At 56.0% G+C, this 20,542-nt stretch overlaps 3 protein-coding genes across 3 annotated transcripts in view; 2 read left to right on the top strand and 1 right to left on the bottom strand.

Annotated features, from left to right (window-relative positions):
• Positions 1 to 4,277, top strand: part of LRRC16B (leucine rich repeat containing 16B) — a 16,997-nt gene extending 12,720 nt beyond the window's left edge. The window contains exons 34-41 of the mRNA XM_012647307.1: positions 14 to 137; positions 485 to 613; positions 1,265 to 1,331; positions 1,443 to 1,532; positions 3,148 to 3,266; positions 3,350 to 3,530; positions 3,702 to 3,812; positions 3,937 to 4,277. Coding sequence (XP_012502761.1) covers positions 14 to 137; positions 485 to 613; positions 1,265 to 1,331; positions 1,443 to 1,532; positions 3,148 to 3,266; positions 3,350 to 3,530; positions 3,702 to 3,812; positions 3,937 to 3,962 — 847 coding nt within the window. The 3' untranslated portion in view covers positions 3,963 to 4,277. The remainder of the gene's footprint in view (positions 1 to 13; positions 138 to 484; positions 614 to 1,264; positions 1,332 to 1,442; positions 1,533 to 3,147; positions 3,267 to 3,349; positions 3,531 to 3,701; positions 3,813 to 3,936) is intronic.
• Positions 4,278 to 5,931: 1,654 nt separating this feature from the next.
• On the top strand, positions 5,932 to 12,704 carry CPNE6 (copine VI (neuronal)). The gene is made up of 17 exons (XM_012647293.1): positions 5,932 to 6,226; positions 7,546 to 7,717; positions 8,172 to 8,351; positions 8,720 to 8,794; positions 8,959 to 9,033; positions 9,200 to 9,283; positions 9,376 to 9,465; positions 9,835 to 9,939; positions 10,148 to 10,234; positions 10,476 to 10,535; positions 10,811 to 10,944; positions 11,019 to 11,073; positions 11,165 to 11,216; positions 11,515 to 11,648; positions 11,776 to 12,012; positions 12,201 to 12,374; positions 12,493 to 12,704. The coding sequence occupies exons 2-16, from the start codon at positions 7,550 to 7,552 to the stop codon at positions 12,336 to 12,338; spliced, it is 1,674 nt and encodes a 557-aa protein (XP_012502747.1). The 5' UTR covers positions 5,932 to 6,226; positions 7,546 to 7,549; the 3' UTR covers positions 12,339 to 12,374; positions 12,493 to 12,704.
• Positions 12,705 to 15,133: 2,429 nt separating this feature from the next.
• NRL (neural retina leucine zipper) lies at positions 15,134 to 18,786 on the bottom strand. The gene is made up of 3 exons (XM_012647294.1): positions 18,675 to 18,786; positions 16,720 to 17,127; positions 15,134 to 15,850 (listed from the first exon to the last, which is right to left on the bottom strand). Exons 2-3 carry the CDS (start codon positions 17,098 to 17,100, stop codon positions 15,518 to 15,520), a joined length of 714 nt encoding a protein of 237 aa, XP_012502748.1. The 5' UTR covers positions 17,101 to 17,127; positions 18,675 to 18,786; the 3' UTR covers positions 15,134 to 15,517.
• Positions 18,787 to 20,542: the final 1,756 nt, after the last annotated feature.

Genomic DNA, 20,542 nt, shown 5'->3' with positions numbered 1-20,542 from the left:
CGACTCAGGAGAGCCCCCCCAGCCCAGACCCCCCAAGCCTTGGCAATAACTCCTCTCCCTGCTGGAGCCCAGAGGAGGAGAACAGCCTCCTCCCTGGATTTGTGGGGAGCCGGGGGCCTTCCTTCCGCAGGAAGATGGTAAGTAAGGAAGGGGGTGCTGTGTCCTCCCCTTCTCCTGACCCACACAGAGCCTGTCCCCTGACTCCACCCCAAGCTTAATGGGAGAATGCTAGGACCCAGGGTTCTGGGGAACATTGGTCATTCCAATTCCCCTCTCCTTGAGAGTGGACTAAGACCTGGTGACCCAGAGCATGTGGGAGTGCCATATGCAAATGGGAGCACTGGAAGAACTCCCCGGAGGGTCTGGGCAGGGCTTCCCCATGGCTGGGGGCTCAGTGGGACAGGGGCCTTCTCACAACTTGTCTGCTGCCTGTGGAGCCCCTTCTCCATCGGGAACTGCTTATAAAGAGGAGACCTTGTTCCAGGGCACTGAGGGACCAGAGCCAGGGGAAGGGGGCCCAGCCCCTGGGACAGCACAGCAGCCAAGGGCACATGGAGTTGCCCTTCCTGGGTTGGAAAGAGCCAAAGGTTGGAGCTTCGACGGGAAACGAGAGGTGAGGGGAGCCTGGGATGGCACACAGAGGGTCCTGATGCTCCCTGTCTGCCACCCTCCCCTTCCTGCTCCCACATCTGTGGCAGTTCCATGGAGAAAGCAGGTGCTTTGGCGTTAGAAGGTGTTAACTGCAGTTCTGTCCCTACCACACACTTGCCATGGAATCCTGGACTAGTCACATAACCTGTTGGAGCCTCTACTTCCTTCTTGTAAATGGGGGTCATAAAAGTACTTACCTCTAGAGCTCTGTTTCCCAAACTTTGGTAACTTGATTATAACCTTTATGCCTGATTTTTACCTTTTCCACGTGCCACTTGAATTATTACATGTATATTTTTATTTAAATCAACTCACCTTTTTTAACTTAGTCTGAACCTAAGCATTATCATCTTTAAAGTCATGGGCTTTTTGTACTAGTCCTGTTTTTTTCTACTACACATAAAATAAACATGTAACTATTAAGATAACAGTATGTTCATTTGCGTAAACCATTTCTTGTGCCCCTAGGGTGGTATGGGTGCCACTCTTTAGGAAACACCCTCCAAGTGTCTAGGGACTGCTGACGTGGAGACGCTAGAGCAGAAGATCTTTGTCACCTGCAGTCCTCCATGGAGAGGACTTTTCTTATGACCTGACTCAGCTGTCCTTTCAGGGCACAGGCCCAGACCTGGAGGGCAGCACCCAGGCTTGGCAGAAACGACGCTCTTCGGATGACGCAGGTGAGAATGGTCAGCCTCACTCCCTTCCTTTGCCCCCTGTCTCAGGGACTCCTCCTAATTTGCCTTTTCCCTTTCCCCTCCCCCCTGCCCCACCCTCTCCCTCCACTCCAGGGCCTGGGGCCTGGAAGCCCCCGCCACCACCCCAAAGCACCAAGCCAAGCTTCAGCGCCATGCGCCGAGCAGAGGCCACGTGGCACATAGGTATGGAAAGCTTCTTCTCTGGCAGCAGCACGGAAGGCCCAGGGTGTGTCCAAAGAAACAGAAGCCATGACCCCTGCGTTGGGGGATTTACTACGACCAAGGTGGTGCAGTGAGAAGTCAACACAGTGAAAATGTTTAAGGATAGTTACAAAGTGACATCCAAATGAGACAAACAACCCAATCACAAAGAAAGTTTCTACAGAACAAAAGTGGCCTTGCCAGGGTTGGCAGAGAGGTACAATGCTTTCTGGAAGGCTCCTATGAATTCTCTAGGGCAGGTGCCACCTCTAGTCACCATCAGCACAGTGGTGTCCTCTGTAGAGAAGCCTCTCCACACCTAAGCCGGGAAGAGGGTGAGCAAGTCAAACTGCCAGCCAGTGCCAGCTATGCCAGGCTCACCTCAAGACATTTCAGCCTCCTCCAGAAATAGCTCATCAGCCCACTCTCTGCTCACTCAGAAAGTACCCCAAAGAAGGGGCAAGAGCTCTGCCTTGGAGGGCAGAAACCCTGGTTATTAGTCTTGCTCAGCCACCCATGAACTTAAACAAGTCATTTACTTTCTGGCTCCATGACTAAAGGAACAGAAGGGAGGGTGATTATTCCAGGCATGACACTTACCTTCTACTGGGTTCAGAGCACCTTCCACTTAAGGAGCCACTAAGGAAAAGCTCACTCAGAAGGTTGATGCTAGTCAGCTCAGCATCAGGTTCAGTCCCCAAAGGCCTGGAATATGACCCTCCAACAATATTGACATGGACAAAGTCTCCCTATAGATGTAGATATTCCCCCACCTCCTCCACTCCCACCCCCAGGCTAGGGGGCAAGGGCTGGAAAGAGCTAGGAGCTGAGCAAGTGGGTGTGGCTTGGGCCCCATGCTCCCTGTTGTCCCCTCCCGCCCATCCTGCCCCTGCCCCTCCCTCCCCTGTGATACAGAGCCAGAGTCTGTGCCCCCTGCCTCATCTTTCCCCCACCCCTGCCAGGCCAACCCAGCACTGGGGGCATCTTTGCTGATTTTCCCATCCCACACGGACTTGTTAAAGCTTCCAAAACAGGGCTCCATCCTTCATTTAGGAAACCACAAGAGTCAGATGCTCCACTGCACACACACCTCCAGGTTTCTCTCACACACACCTCACAGACAATGCCTTCCGGTGTCATACCCACAGACTCCTGTCGCTTAAAGCCACAGAGGTGGGGGACGAGGGTGCCAGTGCACCTCTCCGTCTGAATGAGACTGTCAGACAGAGTTCTGGGAATGCCAGGCTGCAGCCTTGGCAGGGCCCCGGGTCACTGCAGCCCTGGATGGGCAGCCACGCCTATGCACCCAGCAGGCCCTGCGCCCTGGCTCTGCCCAACAGGAAAGAGCTCAGGCACTGCTGTGCAAGAGGGACAGCCAGGCAGAGCCCCTTCCAGAGGTGATGGCCTCAGGACCATCCTGGGGGACCAAAGGCTAAGGAAATGGTAGGAGTAGGAGGGGACATCAAAGGCAGAGATGTAAGAGCAAATGAGCTTGGAGGAGGAAGTCCTGGCCCCTAGGGCTTCACGGGCAGAGGAGACAGGAAGGGCCATGCAAGAATGCCTTTTCCTGCAGCTTCTCCTCTCTGCCATCCCTCAGCTGAGGAGAGTGCCCCCAACCACAGCTGCCAGAGCCCCAGCCCAGCCTCCCAAGACGAGGAGGAGGAGAAGGAGGGAACCCTATTCCCAGAGAGGACAGTTCCAGCTAGGAACGCCAAGGTGAGGGCCGGCAAGGTGGGTGGGGAAGGCACTCTGATGAGGCAAAGGAACTAACTGACCCAGCATCTTCCTTCTTCTGCCAGCTGCAGGACCCTCCTTTAGCTCCACGGCCCCCCAAGCCAGTGGCTGTACCCAGGGGCCGCCGGCCCCCCCAGGAGCCAGGGGGCAGGGAGGAGGTGGAAGCTACTGGTGCAACCCCAGGAGTCAACAAACCCCGGCTGCGGCTGGGCTCACAGCAAGACCAAGAGGAGCCTGAGGTCCAAGGTCTGCCGCCCTAGCTGAGTAGGGGGGTTGGGGAACCTCTGGGACTTTGCTGTCCACATCAGGTCTTCTTCCAGGGTATGGAATGAATGACAACCAGGAGTCACAGCCTGGATGAACACCCAGCCTGTGAGCCCCACTCATGTGCCAGGCCTGCCTTGACTGTTATTTCAGAGCCCCCTGATCCAGGTCGCCGGACTGCCCCCCTGAAGCCCAAGAGGACACGGCGAGCACAATCCTGCGACAAGCTGGAACCTGATAGAAGAAGACCTCCTGAACCCACAGGTGCTGGTGGGGGCAGGTCCCCCTTCCCACCCATCTGTCCAACATGGCACCTCCCAAGCCCCAACACCGGGTGGCTGGCTCTCCCTGCCCAGGAAACAGGACTCCCTGGATTTGTCCCTAACAGGAACCAGTGAGCCAGGAACAGACTGACAGCCGCCACAACACCCTTCCCAGTCCTTCTCTCGACATGTGCCTCACAAGGACTCAGACCCCCATCCACCCTGGCTTCCCCAGGACCCCTGCCAGGCCCTGTCCTACTGGGTAGGATGGCAGGACCAAGTGTTGGGGAGCAGGAGGCAGGGGGCCAGGAGGGAGGGAGCAACCTGGAGAGAGGGAGGCTCTCAATGCCTCAGCCTGCCAGATCGTTAGGGTGGAGCTTTGTCTCCTCCCCCGAGAGGGCGGATCTCTGTCCCTCTATCCCCAGGGCCTCTCTCCCCACTTGTATAGAATAAAAAAACAAAATCACTGCCTGCCTCCAGTCTCTGCTGTCTTCCCCATTCTCTGCCCCCACCGTCTGTTCCCTTCCCACAAGGCCCCAGAGCTTGGCCACAGTGGGGAAGGGGCTAGGGTCTTGAGAGGAAAAGGGGAAAGAATGGAGAACTGCCAAGGAAAGGAGACTGACAGCTCCCCAAGCTAGGGTGGGTGTTCTGTGCAGGGTCAGGGCTGAAGTGGCTGGAAAAGGAACCAAAATGACAGAAGTAACACCAGTGTCTGTCTGGCTTTGGGGGACATAATGGGATTGGAAGATTCCAATGTGGCAGGGGGAGACTGGGGAGCAGTGTGTGTTTGTGTGTGTGTGTGTGTGTGCACGCGTATGCACGCTAACGGTGGAATCGCATGGTGTTGTGTCATCCTGGGGCACCCTCAATAATCAAAAATCTCACAGTAGAGCGTCTTGTAGGTGAACAGAAGTCTCTATGGCATGAGAAGGTTAACAGTTAAATTAATTGTTTCCCATGGTGTCCTAACAAATACCACCTTGGCATTCAAGACTGCACTCAAAAGCCTCTTCCTCTGTGAAGCTCTTCCTGATTCCTTCCCCACTCATCCAAATTGAACCCTCCTTTAATGTGTCCCACTGCATCCTGAGCGGGGCCGTAACTTCGCATCTGTCACACTTAATCCCATTTGTGTAATGGCGTATCATCTCTCTGTCTGTCTCTCTGTTCTGTATACATCTGCCTCCCCAGGAGCAGGCGGGGGCTGCATCTTAGTTACCTGTGTGGCCCCAGCACTCGGCACAGTGTCTGACACCAGGAGATGCTCAATAAATGGCGGCTACACTAATACATGAGCAGCTTAAGGGGATGGGGGTGAAGGTGTCCTGGTGAAAGCTCCTGCATACTCATCCCAAATCACCATGTGCCCAGATGTCTTCATGTGTAGCTGGCAGCTCCCCAGGCAATTGCTTACTTCACCCTGGTCACACTAGGAATGACTAATGTCTTGTTTCCATGAGATCTGTGTGTGGCCCAGCCCCTCCCACAAGGATATGGCCATATGGGTTAAATCTCGGGGGGCGTTGGGTACATTATGGCCCCAGGAAGATGTCTTGGGAGTCAGTTCTTCAGCACACCCCTGCCCCCCGCCCTGCCCCTGTGCAGCCCTGTCTTCAGGGGCTGCATGACAGGATGTGAAGCTGTGTGTCCTTAAGCAATCGTGTCCATTTCCTGTGTCTCATTACAAAAAGGTGGCTCAGGAACTGGACATCATTCTCAAAGCTGTGGGGTTCAGCAAGGTACGTGATGGTTTTTAAGGAGCACGTGAAGATCTACATTCTGTTGTATTCCGGGTTGGTGTGAGTGAGTGTGTGTGTGTGTGTGTGTGTGTGTGTGTGTGTGTGACAAGGACAGCCCAGTGTTCTTTTATATCCTTGACAAGTAATGATATTGAAAGTGTTGTGCGACTGGGTGTGTTTCCCAGTGTGTATCAGTGGGGCTGTAACTGTCATGGTGTCATGGTGAGTTTATGTACTGGCGCCTGTGCGTGTCAAGATATGTGCGAGCCTGTGAGTCGTGGGTGCATGTGTCGCCATCATTCTCTGTGTGAATGTGTGTGTGCACGCACCACTGCAATGTGTGCCTCCCTGTGATTCTGGGAGTGGGTGTGGCGTGAAGGGGAAGATGTGTGTCACTGTGTCTGTGGGGGTCCTGCCTCTGAGCCACCCCCAGCCCACCCTCCTCCCCTGGTTCTGTGGCTCCCTCCCAGGCAGTGGCCCTGCCCCTTCCCTCTTCTCCCTCCCAATCGGTCTGTGCGGGGGGGAGCTGGTGCTGCGGCCCCCCCACCCCTCCCCATCCAGGCCCCATAAATAGCAGCAGAGCCGGAGACAGAGCCGGCGCCAGCGGCTGGAGCAGCAAGGGAGACAGGGCCGGGGCCCGAGAGCCGGAGAGAGGAGCCCCCAACTGAAAGCCCAGGTGAGCCCACCATTCCTCCATAGCCCAGCCCCTGCCGGCCCTGCCCAGCCTGGCCCGGTCTCCATGACAACCTCTCCTGTAGCCCCCAGAGAGGTCCAAGCCCTGCTCGATCCTTTCACCACCACATGCCCCTGCCTGTCTCAGGGACCCATGATAACCGGGAGACTTGTGGCTGAAAGACAGAGACCCCCCCCACTCCCACGCAGACCCTCCCTCACATATCCGGAAAGGCATATATTGTGGGGTGGTGGGTACCCAGCCACGGTCCCGGTTCTGAGGAAGGTACGAGAACTGTCATACCCTCCTGGAGATGGACACGTTACGGGCAGGGGCTGGAGGGACAGACACAGAGGGTGGGGCACTCAGACACACCAAGACACATTCGCTCGGGGAAGCACGACATAGGATCAGACAACCTCACCCTGAGATCTGGACAGACACAGATAGATGGACTGACCAGCCATGAACTCGGGCCGGCGTACCCCTGCCTGCTGCTGCCTGAAGCTTGGTACCACTGCTGGGGGAGGGTGGCGTGCGTGCATCCCACGAGCAGCATGGAGGGGGCTGTGGCTCCCCAAAAATCCTGTCGCTAAGAGACAGTGCAAGTGCTGCCAAGAAGTGTGAGAACAGGGGAGGTGGGGAGGGATGTGAGGCTTGTCATAGTGGGAGCCCCTGCCAGGAGGCTAGAGGAGCTTTCAGCAGAGCCTGGGTCCTTTTTCCAATTCCCTAAGCCCACCGCCCCTCCATTCCATCAGCCAGCCAGAAGGTGAGTGGGGGCAGGGAGTGCACAGGGACAGTGCAACCAGGGCACGTCTCCTGTCTCCTGCCCACTGCAGACTCCACACCTGAGACCCATCTTCTTTAGACCTCCAGGGGCCTCTCCATCCCCTGCCCCACCCCCTCGCCCCAGTTCAGCTCCCTCGTGCCAAGACTGAGTGCAGCGCTGGCTCAGACACCAGTCGGGAAACAGCAGAAGGTGCTGAGGCAGCAGAAAGTGTGGATCAATCGATGGCCTAGGAGCCAAGACTGCCAGGAACAACCCAACCCTCCAGCCCACTCCAGCCCCAGCCCCGCATACCTAGGCTGGCAGATATGACAAGCTCGGTGCTCCTGTGCAGGAGCGGGAGGCGCAGGTCATCTGCCCTCCCCTGCTCAGAGCTCTAGGGAAGCAAGTGGAGGGCTGGGAAGCAGGAGGTCTGTGAGAGCTCAGGGACTTAGGAAGGATGGCAAGGGGCTGGTGCCAGGCTCCTAGAGGACAGACCTCTCCCCTGGCAGGTGTTCCCTTTCCAAGGTCCAGGCCACCTGCTCTGTCCCCACAGTGACATGGCGGACCCTGAGATGGAATGGGTACCTGAGCCCCCAACCATGACACTGGGGGCCTCACGGGTGGAGCTCCGGGTGTCCTGCCATGGCCTCTTGGACCGGGATACACTCACCAAGCCCCACCCCTGCGTGCTGCTCAAGCTCTACTCTGATGAGCAGTGGGTGGAGGTGAGAGCAGCTTGGGTTTCTCCTTAACTAACCTGGGTTAAGCCTGGGAAGGAGGGAGGCTGGGGTGGGGGCAGTGGAAGCCTCAAGGAATGTGAGGACTCCCAGGGTGGGGGTGGGGCCTTTTCTAGGCCATGTGGGTAACCTTGGAGAGGAGTGTGCCATCATTACAAACACAAACAATTTTACGGCTTCTAAAGCCCACAGAGTCCCAGAAGGTCCTGAGATTGCCCCAGAGGCAGTAGGATCCCTCCCAAAGGCCTTATGATATCCCTGTAGGACTGAGGGTCTGGTGGGCAGGCGGCACCTGAGCTTGGGGGTCAGCCTAGGAAGAGAAGAGCTAGTCTCTGGGGATGTGGGGCCCAAGAAGAGCTGGCATGACTAGGGTGGTCCCACGGTCCAGGGTAGGGAAAAGTAGCCTTGGTCCCCAAAGAGCCCTCACTCCCCCATGCCACAGGTGGAGCGCACGGAGGTGCTTCGCTCCTGTTCCAGCCCCGTCTTCTCCCGGGTGCTAGCCCTTGAGTACTTTTTCGAGGAGAAGCAGCCCCTGCAGTTTCACGTGTTTGATGCCGAGGACGGAGCCACCAGCCCCCGAAATGACACTTTCCTCGGCTCTACGGAGTGCACCTTGGGCCAGGTCTGCATTCCCACCCACCCCGCCCCACCCTACCCCCATCAGCTTCTGCCTCTGGCAGCCAAAATGAGAGAGAGCATGAGCTCTGGAGCTAGTTCAAGTGGGATTGGATCTCATCTCTGTTGTTCATTGGCTGCACAGCCTTGGGCAAGATACTTAACCTCTCTGAATCTTGGTTTCCCCATCTAATAATCGTGGAGGAGGTCATAGTGCCTCTCTCTTACAGTTGCTGTAGAAATTGGGCCCACCCTGCCCCCGAGCCAAAGAGCCGACCCTTGTGGATACTTAGAGGGCACTCATTATTCCACCCCTCATTGTGGCCGACCAAGCAGGGGCATCACAGCTGGGTCTCCCTCCACCTCCATCCCCAGATTGTGTCACAAACCAAGGTCACTAAGCCATTGCTGCTGAAGAATGGGAAGACTGCGGGCAAGTCCACCATCACGGTAGGCAAGGGCACCTGTACTCACCCTTGGGCCAGACATTCAGTGCCCCTGCATGGACATCCATGGTGACATCAGGCTCAGGACCACTCCAACCTAAGGGATAGGGCCTAGGGTGCCTTTGTGGTTAGGGGAGGGGAGTTCTGCCACTTGTATCCCCTTTGCAGGTCGTGGCTGAGGAGGTATCTGGCACCAATGACTATGTGCAACTCACCTTCAGAGCCCACAAGCTGGACAACAAGGTTGGAACCCTAGAGTCCAGGCCCCCATCTCCCCTGCTAGTCCTGGGCCTCCCACTCAAGACAGATCCCGGGGGGCCCAGACCTGCTTCCTTCTCAGTGGTAGCCCCCTCCCCTGCCTTCCTACAGACCTCACCAGACTCAGGGAACCTTTCCCTTGTATCACCAGGATCTGTTCAGCAAGTCTGACCCTTTCATGGAGATCTATAAGACCAACGAGGACCAGAGTGACCAGCTGGTCTGGAGGACGGAGGTTGGTTGCCTAGGGCTGTGGGAATGGAAGGAGGGAAAGCAGAGTAAGAAAACCTAGACAGGAGGTGACCAGATCCCTGGTGCCTCTCCAAGGTGGTGAAGAACAACCTGAACCCCAGCTGGGAGCCATTCCGCCTGTCCCTGCACTCCCTATGCAGCTGTGATGTCCACCGGCCTCTTAAGGTGAAGCCCCAACCAAGCAAGCACAGCCTACCTAAAGCAGCTAGCCTGCTTCTGAGACCTTCCCCCCTCCAAATGTGGCAAGCCTCCTCCCCTCTCCCATGTGATAAACACTTCCCACTGCGGGATAAATAACAGGTCACAGCTCAATGTTAAGCTTCCCATACGTGTGCCTTTATCAGTGGCCAAAGTCCCTGCCAGATTGAGCAAAAAGACGAAGTTCATCAGGTAGTCTCTCCAGGCAGGTTAAAGTCATCTGTTTGGGCCTAGAGACTGCAAGGCCCCTACCACCCTGAGTTCCACCCCACCCAACCCAATGAATCCCTGCAGTGCATCCCTGACCCTGACCCCATCCCTCCCCTGCCTTCTCAGTTCCTCGTGTATGACTATGACTCGAGTGGGAAGCATGACTTTATCGGAGAGTTTACCAGCACTTTCCAGGAGATGCAAGAGGGGACGGCGAACCCCGGGCAGGAGGTGCCAAAAAGATCCCTCCCCCAAAATCCCACCCAGATCCCTGGGAGAATCCTGAAGAGACCAGTGTAGGTGATGGGCGTGGGGAGGGTGGAAAGCATCCAGGCTCAGCCAAAGGACTGAGCTCTGGGGGTCTCGCTCTACTGGAAGGGGTGAGAGGAGTCACCTGATGGACTTGTGACCCTCGGCTTGTGGGGCGGGCGGGGTCTAGATGCAGTGGGACTGTATCAACCCCAAGTACCGGGACAAGAAGAAGAATTACAAGAGCTCAGGGACAGTAGTGCTGGCCCAGTGCACGGTAAATTCCAGTTCCTGCCCCTGCCCCTGCCCCTGCCCCTACCACAATCTCAGATTCAATCTTTCCCTTGTTTCAAAGATGTATTTCTCTGCTTCTGGGAACTGCAAACCCTTGCCTAGCTCACCCCCAACTGCACCCTCCAAAACTCTGGTCCCCCCACTTTCCCCACAGAGGCCCTACCTAAGCTCCTTCCTCAGAGGACCACCCTATCCACTCACTTTACCCCTCCCCCTACCGCCAGGTGGAGAAGGTGCACACCTTCCTGGATTACATCATGGGTGGCTGCCAGATCAGCTTCACGGTAAAGGCCCAGGGGATGGGGGCACAGGCAAGAGGGAGGGGCGCAGGGAATAGGAGGAGCCCAGAATCCCCATCACCTCCCTCGGGCTTCTCAGGAGCCTCAGCACTGCCAGCTCATACCCTTCGCCCTGCCCCACCCTACCCCACCATGAGGCTGCCTCTGGGTTCCCCAGAATCATCTCAGTCCTCCCTACAGACCTGGCCCCAGCCTAGCCTCCCTGTGGGCTCTCATGGCTGCAGCATGACCCTTTCCTACCCCACTCCCACCCCCACCAGGTGGCCATCGACTTCACTGCCTCCAATGGGGACCCGAGGAGCAGCCAGTCCCTACACTGCCTCAGCCCCCGACAACCCAACCACTACCTGCAGGCCCTGCGTGCAGTTGGAGGCATCTGCCAGGACTATGACAGGTAGGAGGAGGTTGGAGGGGGGACAGGCAAGGAGGCCTTGCCCGAGGGACCCCACAGCCTTTTTTTCTCCCCAGTGATAAGCGATTTCCAGCTTTTGGCTTTGGGGCTCGAATACCTCCCAACTTCGAGGTAGGCTGGCTGCAAGGGAAGGGAGGAGATGGTGGGCACATTGGACAGGAAGAAAAGACATCCCCTTACTGCTCTCACCTTACCCACACAGGTGTCCCACGACTTTGCTATCAACTTTGACCCGGAAAATCCTGAATGTGAAGGTAAGAGGGGAGATCCCCGCCAGCCTCTGGGGGCCCCCATGCACACGCCTGCTGCACATGCCCTACATCCCATACAGGCCCAGCTCCCTGTCCCTCCCACCCATCCAAGGCCTGTCTCATTTGGTAAGACTTCCAGCCCCAGGGCCCAGCATCTGCCCACCCAACTCTCCCTCTGCTTAGTGAGGAACTTGGGGGGTAGGGGGACAGTCCTAAGACCTGGAAGCACCTCCTTGCTTTAAAGAGTGTCTGGAGGGACCCCCCAATCTCTGCCGGTTTCACCTCTCCTCTTTGCCCACAGAGATCTCGGGGGTCATCGCCTCCTACCGCCGTTGCCTGCCCCAGATCCAGCTCTACGGCCCCACCAACGTGGCCCCCATCATCAACCGCGTGGCTGAGCCTGCCCAGCGGGAGCAGAGCACCGGCCAAGCCACGGTGAGGAGACGCAGCAGGCAACCGGGAGCTGCCCGCGTGTCCTCGGGTGGTGCCCACGCCGGGGCCGGGCTTTGGTGTCACGCTCTCGCACAGAGTCAACCCTTCCTCCCCCTCTGCTTGCCCTCAGAAGTACTCAGTGCTGCTGGTGCTCACGGACGGCGTGGTCAGCGACATGGCCGAGACACGCGCCGCCATTGTGCGCGCCTCGCGCCTGCCCATGTCCATCATCATTGTGGGCGTGGGCAATGCCGACTTCTCCGACATGCGGCTGCTGGATGGCGACGACGGTCCCTTGCGCTGCCCCCGAGGGGTGCCTGCGGCCCGCGACATCGTCCAGTTTGTGCCCTTCCGAGACTTCAAGGATGTGAGTGCCCAGTGCCCCTTCCTCAGCTCCTCATGCCCCCACATCGGCCTTGTCTCTTCCACCCGCTGATGTCCTGAGAAGGACGCTGGAGCCCAGCTGGCCACCCTGAAGCTCCACCCCTCCCTCACCTGACCCTGCCTCCTCCAGTCCTCCTCCCCTAACCACGGTGTCCCGGTCCCCATGCCCAGGCCGCCCCTTCTGCGCTAGCTAAGTGTGTCCTCGCGGAGGTGCCGAGGCAGGTGGTGGAGTACTACGCCAGCCAGGGCATCAGCCCCGGGGCTCCCAGGCCCTGCACCCCGGCCACGACCCCCTGCTCTAGCCCGTGACTGCCCCCTCCGGACCGACACTCCCTCAGCCTCTCAGTGAGTCCCGGGGACCCAAAGAGATGGAAACCAAAGGGTGCAAAGTGGGGCTTGGTGGAGTCCACCATGGCTGGGCGTGGTGTAGCAGGGTGCTTACCACTCTCACACCCTCTCCCAGGTGCCTGTCCTGAACCTTGTGACTCGCCTGACCAATGCCTCCACCTCTTGGACCAGCTGCGCCCCTTGGGTCCTGGAAGTGAGTGGTGGGGCCTGCCCCCATCTCTCCAAGCCCCATACCTCTCAACCCTGTGGCCCCTCAGTGACTTCCTTTGGTGATCCTGACTTTCTGGCCATTAATAAAGAGAATTGCTCCTAGCACCTCAGCCTCTATCCGTCATGCCTCAGATGCTCACTAGGCAGTCCACAGTAACCGACATGCACAAGAAATGAGTAGGACCAGCACCTTTCAAAATCTGAACCCAGTGTGGTGTTGGTGGTATAGTGGTGAGCATAGCTGCCTTCCAAAATCCGAGCGACTCCCCAGGCAGGCCGCCATCTCTGCTGTCTTATCCCAACTGTGTGCCAGTGGGGTCTGAGTTGCCCCCACCCTCATCTCCCAGCCCGGGGGTCCAGGCATCATGGGGGTTAATTACAGGACATAGGGAAATAATAAAGGGTTGTCGAGGGGGTAGGCTGATGCCCTCTTACAGCTGTTTACAGAGAGGCCCTGCTGAGTTCCCTGGAGGCTGAACCCCAGCCCCCACACAGCTGTGGGGCGGGCCAGGAGAGGGTGTTGGGGGGACTGAAGAGGCAGCACGTCTGCCACTGAATTGGGAGAATAGAAGGGGCATCTAAGGCCTGTATAGCTTGGTTTCCTGAGTGTGAATGTGTGTGTTCATGTGCTACACATCCCTGACTCTCCATGCATGTGGCCTTAATGGTTCAAAAAGTCCAGCTACATACTCTACCTTCAACAACAGCAAAGATTATTATTTAGTATCTTACTTTCTGCTAAGTGCTTTGTTAAATGCATTCATTCTCACTAGGTAGTTACCATTATTTTCCCCATTTTTCTGACAAACAAATGAGGCTTGATTTAACTTGCTCATGCTCAAAAAGCTGATAACTGAAACTTGAGCCCATACCCATCTGACTAAAGCATCCACACTCTTAATCACTACAGTTTGCAATTTTTTTCGGAGGTATTTCCATGTGACCCAGTTGTATCATCTTGAGACCCAGGTGTGCGTACTGTGTATGTGGCCTAATTGTGTACACAGGCACCTGTGGATGGGTATCTCTGCCCTTGTGTGCTGTGAAGGTAAGAAAGGTGAGCGGGAACAGTAGTGGGTCTGGATTGCAGCTCCAGAAAGCAGGTGAGGACAAACACAGGTGAAATTCAGTGAGGGGGGGGGAAAGCTGGGCTCCTGGAGGGACCCTCTCTTCAACAATGAGTGTGGAAGGGGACAAAGGAGAAGAGGCTCGCAGTGCCAAGAGGATCCAGAACCAGAGAGGACAACCAGTGGCCAATGGTGGGGTGGGGAAGGGAGAAGAGAAGAGAGAAATTTGGAGGGGGGTGGCAAATAGGACTCCCATTGCAGGCTCCTAAGTGGAGGAGGGAGGAGCTGGGCTAGAGAAGGGGGAGGAGGGAGTAAGTACTGTGATGGGAAGAGAAAAGACAGCTGGGGAGGAGGTGGATCGAGGGGGCAGAAAGGAAGAGAGACATATGGGAGCCTCTTCCCCCATGCCTGACGGACCACTTCTCCCATTTATTGTGTCCCTTAGAGATCAGACTACAGTGACTGGTGAGGTGGCTGCTCCCAGCTCAATGCCTGTGCTCTGCCCAGAGGCCCCACCAGCCCTCCTGTTAGGCTGCTGAACTGGAGGCCTGGGTTACCATGGCAACTGTGAGACCAGGACAGCCACAGGCAGGCCTAGCTGGGCCTCTGCAGCTCCTGGGCTTGGTGGTGGTGGTGGGAGGGAGAGGATCCATCTGGCTTAATGCCCACCCCTCCACCCCATTTCTATTGGCTCTCCAGAACTGAGATGTGCCACTCAGCTCCAGGTGGGGACTTCCCAGTTTCTCTCTCTCTCCCTCTCCCACATACACACAAAACAGTAGCCTGAAGCAGGGATAAAGAATGAACACTCTTAAATTGCAAGAACATTTAGCCAATAGCATTAGAGTTCCGCCTGGACTTCAAGTTTAATTCACAAAAGCTGCACTCTCTCAGCTCCTTGCCACCCCGGGAAAAGTCTCGCCTCAGCTTGCAGAGAGGCAGGAGGTAGCAAGGGCACCCTATGCAGGTCTGGAGGCTGAAGCAGCCTGGAGAGAGCAGCAGGGACCAGTGTGTGCTCATAGAGAAGCCAAGCTTCCTCCCCTGGGCTGCTCAGCCACTGCCCAGGCTGTCCCTTTGGTGAGGTCATCTTGGGGACTTCTTGGGGAGACCATTAGGACTCCCGCACTGGGGAAATGCCGGAACTCGAAAGGTGTCAGAAGTAATCCAATCCAAATGAGGATTAGATAAAGTAATTGAGGCCCAGGAAGCAATCGATTTGCTCAAGGTGACAGAGGGATCCCATGGAAGAGCTGGGACTAGCACCAGGTCTCCAAACTCCTGCCCAGGGCTCTCTCCCAACCCATACCACCCACCCTCAGGCCTTTGCTGATCTGTGCCCTGAATGCCACTGGGTTGGGCAGAGAAAAAGCATTTTGGACAGAGTTCCTAGTCTGGCTAGCTACTGGGTATTGAAATCTTGAAAATGCAGTAGTCCTAAAATGGGGAAGTTACAAGCCTCAGAATGAAAATACAGTCTCATTGCTAATTACAGCCTTAATGCGTTACAGGTTGAAAATCCTGAATTAAAAACTAAACCGAGAGGGGAGGCGCACCCCTCCACCACCTCCCATTCACTGGGTCACCACACTTCCACTTGCAGAGCTCAGTGTGCTAGTCCTGTGGGCTGGGTTTCTGTGGACGGTCTGAGCCAGAGGAGGGAATCCCTCTACCAGAAAATGACCAGCATCTAAACTCGGGCATGCCTTGAGGGTCCAGGAAATCTGGGGTATTTGTGTGGTCATACAGGGAGTGTCTGGGACCAGAAGGCTCTCGGTAATGATCCAATGAACAGCGCAGCCGCCTCCTGGGTGGTGCGCCCCACTCACCCGCCCACCTCCTACACCACCCCGCGCCCGGAGCGGCTCAGAGGAAGAGGTGGGCGTGGTCCCCGGACCCTGGGCAGCTGGAGGTCAGCCGGTCACAGCGAGCCTTGTAGAGGTCGCGCTCCCGTGCCAGGCGGGCCACTTCGGCCCGCAGCGCGTCCAGCTGGGCGGCCAGGCGGGCGCGCTCGGCCTCCAGCCCGCGCCGCTGCTGCAGTCGCTTGGAGCGACAGGCCTGAGCGTAACCGCGGTTCTTCAGCGTGCGGCGCCTCTGCTTCAGCCGCAGCGCCTCGTCGCGCCCGCAGCCCCGCAGCTGCCGGTTTAGCTCCCTCACAGACATCGAGACCAGCGCCGCGTCCGAAAACCGCTCGGCCAGCTGCGGAAGGAGAATGCAGGGGCCGGGTCAGCGCCGGGTCTCACTCGGCTCCACACTGAGGTCTCCGCGCCACCCGGCCCGGCTCTCGGGAAAGCTCCGCCGCCGGCTCCCACCTTTACCAGAATGCTTGTCCTTCTACCGAAGCGCAGTCCAGACCCCGCCCCAGGCCCCGACTCGCCCTGCCCTCCCACGCCCCCGCTGGCCCTTGCCACCAGACTCTAGCCTTAAGGCCCGCCCCACGGTGCAGGTCCTGCCTCCCACGGTCAGGTGAGCCAATCGCGCACCTGAACCCCGCGCCCCCCGCTCCGCGGACTGCCGCATCCGGCTCCAGGCGGGGTGTGCCCAGCGGACCCGCGCCCAGACAGACCCCGCCCCTCCAACGTGCCACGTCTCCCAGTCCTGAAGGCCACAACCCTGTGACCCTCAAAGGATTTGGATTACATCCTAATGCCCTCAACACCCCCGTCTGTGTCTATAATTAATAGGATGTGTCCCGATCTTCCTGAGAAGGTTGGGGACTGGGGAAACACAAAGTCTTGAAAAAACCAACCTGAACCACCGTCTTCACCCTGCTCCATTCTGCACACCACCTTTTCCCCGGTTTCCACACGGGGTATCTATTTATCCCCTGTAATCGCCTGTTCCCCAACTCAACCCTTCCTCTTTGGGTCCTCTTCTATCTTCTCCCTGTTCCTCCTGGTTCAGCCTATTCATTTCTCTCCATTTTGAAAGAAAGGGAGCAGAATTTAGTTTTCTCTGATTTTTTTCAAGGGCCCTCCTTCCCTTCTTTTTCTCCAGTCCATAAGCCTCTCCATGAACTCTCCTTCCTCTCTTGGGCTGTCACTCAGGCCAGCTTGCTGATCACTCACCTGGGCATGCTGGGCTCCTGCCTCCTCGGGGCTCCCTGGGTAGTAGCCGTGGGGCTCCTCAACAGGGCCTGGGCCCTGAGCCTGCAGCAGCTCCACCGCCTCTTCAGGACTCAGTCCCAGAGCCTCCCCAGCGCCCAGCTGCTGCTGCAGGGTTGCCAGCCAGTACAGCTCCTCCAGGCCTGGCCGGGGGCCCTCTGTGGCCCCCATCATGCCTGGTTCACTGAAGGTGGGTGAAGGAGGCACTGAGCTGTAAGGTGTGGAGCCCAGTGAGGCCGTGGGGGGGCCAGACCGCCCCTCAGAGGGCTCCCGCTTTACCTCAAACTTCATCAAGTCAAAGTCATTGACATATTCCATGGCCAGGGGGCTAGGGGGTAGGGCCATTCTGGGGCTGGGCTGGGAGGAGTGCACCTGCAAAAAAGAGGAGTGGTCTGGAGCACACAGAGGCTGCCTGCCATCCCCCTTCTCCAAGTCCCTCTTCCCCCAAAGCCCAAGTGCCCTGGAGCCAGAGTTCTGGAAAGTCAGAGTGATGGTGCAGCCCTGTTTCCTGCATAGTCACCTCCAGGCTGAGGGTACCCTTTCAGGTGGCAGGGGCTCCTGATAGGGGACAAGCAGCTGATGGCCTGAAGGGCCTCTTGCCCCATTGGTGCCTCTGGAATCTATGAAAAACAAGAGCAATAACGGCAGTGCTCCCAACCTAGTGCTGAGACATGCTGAGAGGCTCTGTCATCTCAGGAGGCATCATTCCATTTCCAAGCAATTAAAAAAAATGGCTTAATTAACTGTGACAGAGTATGTGTATATTTTAGGACAGTGGGAAGGCATGTGAATTTTAAGATGTAACAATAATGTGCTGTTGTACCTCTCTACCTCTCAAAGCACTGAGGACAGTACCCTGCATATAGAAGGTGCTGTCTTCAGTGTGCATTTATTCTATGGATTAATCAATCAATGAATCTCTTTTATATGAGCAAGAGACTTTATAAGGAAAAAAGAAAGATTCTAGAATTAGTTTTAAAAAGATCAGGACTGAGTGGTCACCATCCATACTCAAGGCCAATCTCTCCAAGATTAATTTCCCTCCTTCCATTCAGAACTTACTATGTTATGTGAACTTGAGCAGATCACCTTTACCTTTCTGACCCATTTTCCCTCTGTTCAGTCAGGCTTTATAACATTTCACAAACAGTGTTCTATGGAACACTAATTCTGAGAAATACGCACAAAGATAATTTTGAAAAATGTTGCCCCACCTCTTGCAGATTCACAAAGCACAAGAGCATATTTAATCCAAGAAGTCCTTCAGTAAACCACCTATTCAACTTCAACACAGAGTGTCCCAAACTTGTGTCACCAAGGAACTCTCCTTGCTGTTAGCAACTGTGTGGCATGTGTTTACCTGAGGAACCTCTGAGATGACCTGAGACCCTTCCGAAAGTCCCAAGCTCTCACCCAGCTCCCAATTCCAACAGCTCCACCCCCACCTCCCAAAAGGGGCAAGGCAGGGAGGGTCCAGCCCCAGGGCTTAGACTTTGGCTCCATCTGAATGCCCAAGCCTAGGTAGCCCTCCTTCCAACCACGTCTCAGACCCCCAGGCCTCTCTCTTCCTGTCCCAAGGAAGGGTTGCTGTCCTCTCTATGGAGCCCCTGGCCTTTGAGAGGGCAGAAGGGATGGAAACAAAGGTACGGATTGAAGGAACTGGTTCTTGGCAGGAGGAGACTGTGAGACACCGAGACATCCAGAGAGAACTGGATGTACAGGGAAAGGTAAGTGGGACAGTTGCTCACCTTTCTGATGTGATAGCAGCGAGGGGACATAGGCCAGTGAGGGTGGGAGTGGGACAGGGTGCAGAGTGTGAGGATTGCTGAAAACAGACAACAGAGAGCAGACAGCAGGTGCTGGAGAAGAGGACTCTAGGTGAGAGGCCTGGCAGCCAGGTGGGCCCTGGACATACTCACTTTAGGGAAGGCAGAGATGATGCGGTCAGTGCCAGAGCCAGTCAGGCACAACTTCCCCAGAGACTGGAGGCTCCATGGAACAGGGCTTGGTGCCTCTGCGCTCAGAACAAGGGGGCTGTGGGCACAGAGCCCAAAGAGCACTCTTAAAGGGCCAGCTCTCTGAGGTCATCTGTGGTCCTCAGGCCTCCAACCAATGAGGTAAGGGGATCATTTGCATATCTCACTGGCCCGGGGGTTGAGGGCATGGAGAGGACAAGTATGCCTTATTCAAAGAAGGAAAGGGGTGTCTTCCGCAGCAAAGCTCCTCATTGATCTGACTCCTGGCTCCCCAGTGTGGAGGGCCACATGGACCCCAACCAGCACCCCTCCAAGTGAACACAATGCTCAGCCCTCTGCCACTTGAAGCCTGGGCCTGGGCCAGGCAAACTCCCAGCACCCTCACCTTCCGAAGCCCCTCATCAGTGTCTTTGGGGAGTACAAGCTCTCCTGAACCCACTCTCATCTGGACAGTGGAGTCTCTTTCTGTTTTTAAGAATGCTCACATTTCTGCCCTCGCCCCACCTTCACCCTCACTGGCTTTATGCCCCTCTTAGCCATCACATCAGAAAGAAAAGCAACTTTCCCCAGGGAGAATCTCCAGGACTGGGCCATCCTATCCTCAGCCTCTCCCACTTTTGCGCCAGGACAGGCAGACCAGCTTGGGAGAAGGAGAAGAGAGAACAGGGAACTCTACTCCTTCCTTCCAGGCCACTAAGGAACACTGAAATCTAGTCACCACCCATCCATCAGAGACACTTGTGTAACTGCCCTCACACGCCCTCACCTTTTCCCTGTGTGTGTCTCTGCCCCTCTCTCCTCCTCACTCACTCGTTCTAGTTCCCAGACGGCTGGAGGGTGACCTACATTTCCAGCCTAATCCCCTAACACCTCTTAGAGCTATCATCCCCGAGTAGAAGTTGGAACAGGGATACTAGGAATTAGCCAAGGAGATGTTTAAACCTGTCCGAAGCTGTTTAAATAGGGTCTGTACTAGAATAGACTCCAGGAGTTAAAGGCTATTTCCTATCTTCTGAGGACACTTAAATATTCCCATGGGGTTAAGGGTCCTCTTTCCCAACCCAGAGAGAGACATGTGTGTCTGTCAGCCCCAAGGGTCATCAGTTATAAAAAATACCTCCCAGCCTTAGGTGTTAGGGAAGAGCTGACAGATGCAGATGATCTGAGATAGTGGTTTTCAAATTGGGATCCTCAGAGGAGCAGCATCTGTATCACCTGGGAACTTGTTAGAAACACAATTTCTGTGGTCTCAAGTGAAACCTACTGAATCAGGCCAGGCGCGGGGGCTCATGCCTGTAATCCTAGCACTCTGGGAGGCAGAGGCGGGTGGATCATTTGAGCTCAGGAGTTCGAGACCCCCCGTCTCTACTAAAAATAGAAAGAAATTAGCTGAACAATTAAAAATATATAGAAAAAAAAATTAGCCAGGCATGGTGGTGCATGCCTGTATTCCCAGCTACTTGGGAGGCTGAGGCAGAAGGATTGCTTGAGCCCAGGAGTTTGAGGTTGCTGTGAGCTAGGCTGACACCATGGCACTCTAGCCTGGGCAACAGAGTAAAACTGTGTCTCAAAAAAAATTTTAAAAAACCTACTGAATCAGAAACTCTGGGGGTGCAACCCAGAAATATGTATTTTTAACAGACCCTCCAGGCAATTCTGATGTGCACAAAAGTTTAAGAACCCTAGTCTACAGAGTGTCTATAGTCAACCCAGCTTCCCTTGGTGTGTGTGTGTGTATGTGTGTGTGTGTTTTGTCTCCTACCAAGCTCTCTACATGCATATTAGAAGACCTAGATCAGATGACATCACTC

The sequence above is a fragment of the Propithecus coquereli genome, unplaced genomic scaffold (assembly GCF_000956105.1).
Source record: "Propithecus coquereli isolate 6110/MARCELLA unplaced genomic scaffold, Pcoq_1.0 Scaffold261, whole genome shotgun sequence".
NCBI lineage: Eukaryota > Metazoa > Chordata > Mammalia > Primates > Indriidae > Propithecus > Propithecus coquereli.
Note: the sequence above shows the minus strand (reverse complement) of the source record. Positions and strands in the feature narration are given on the sequence as shown.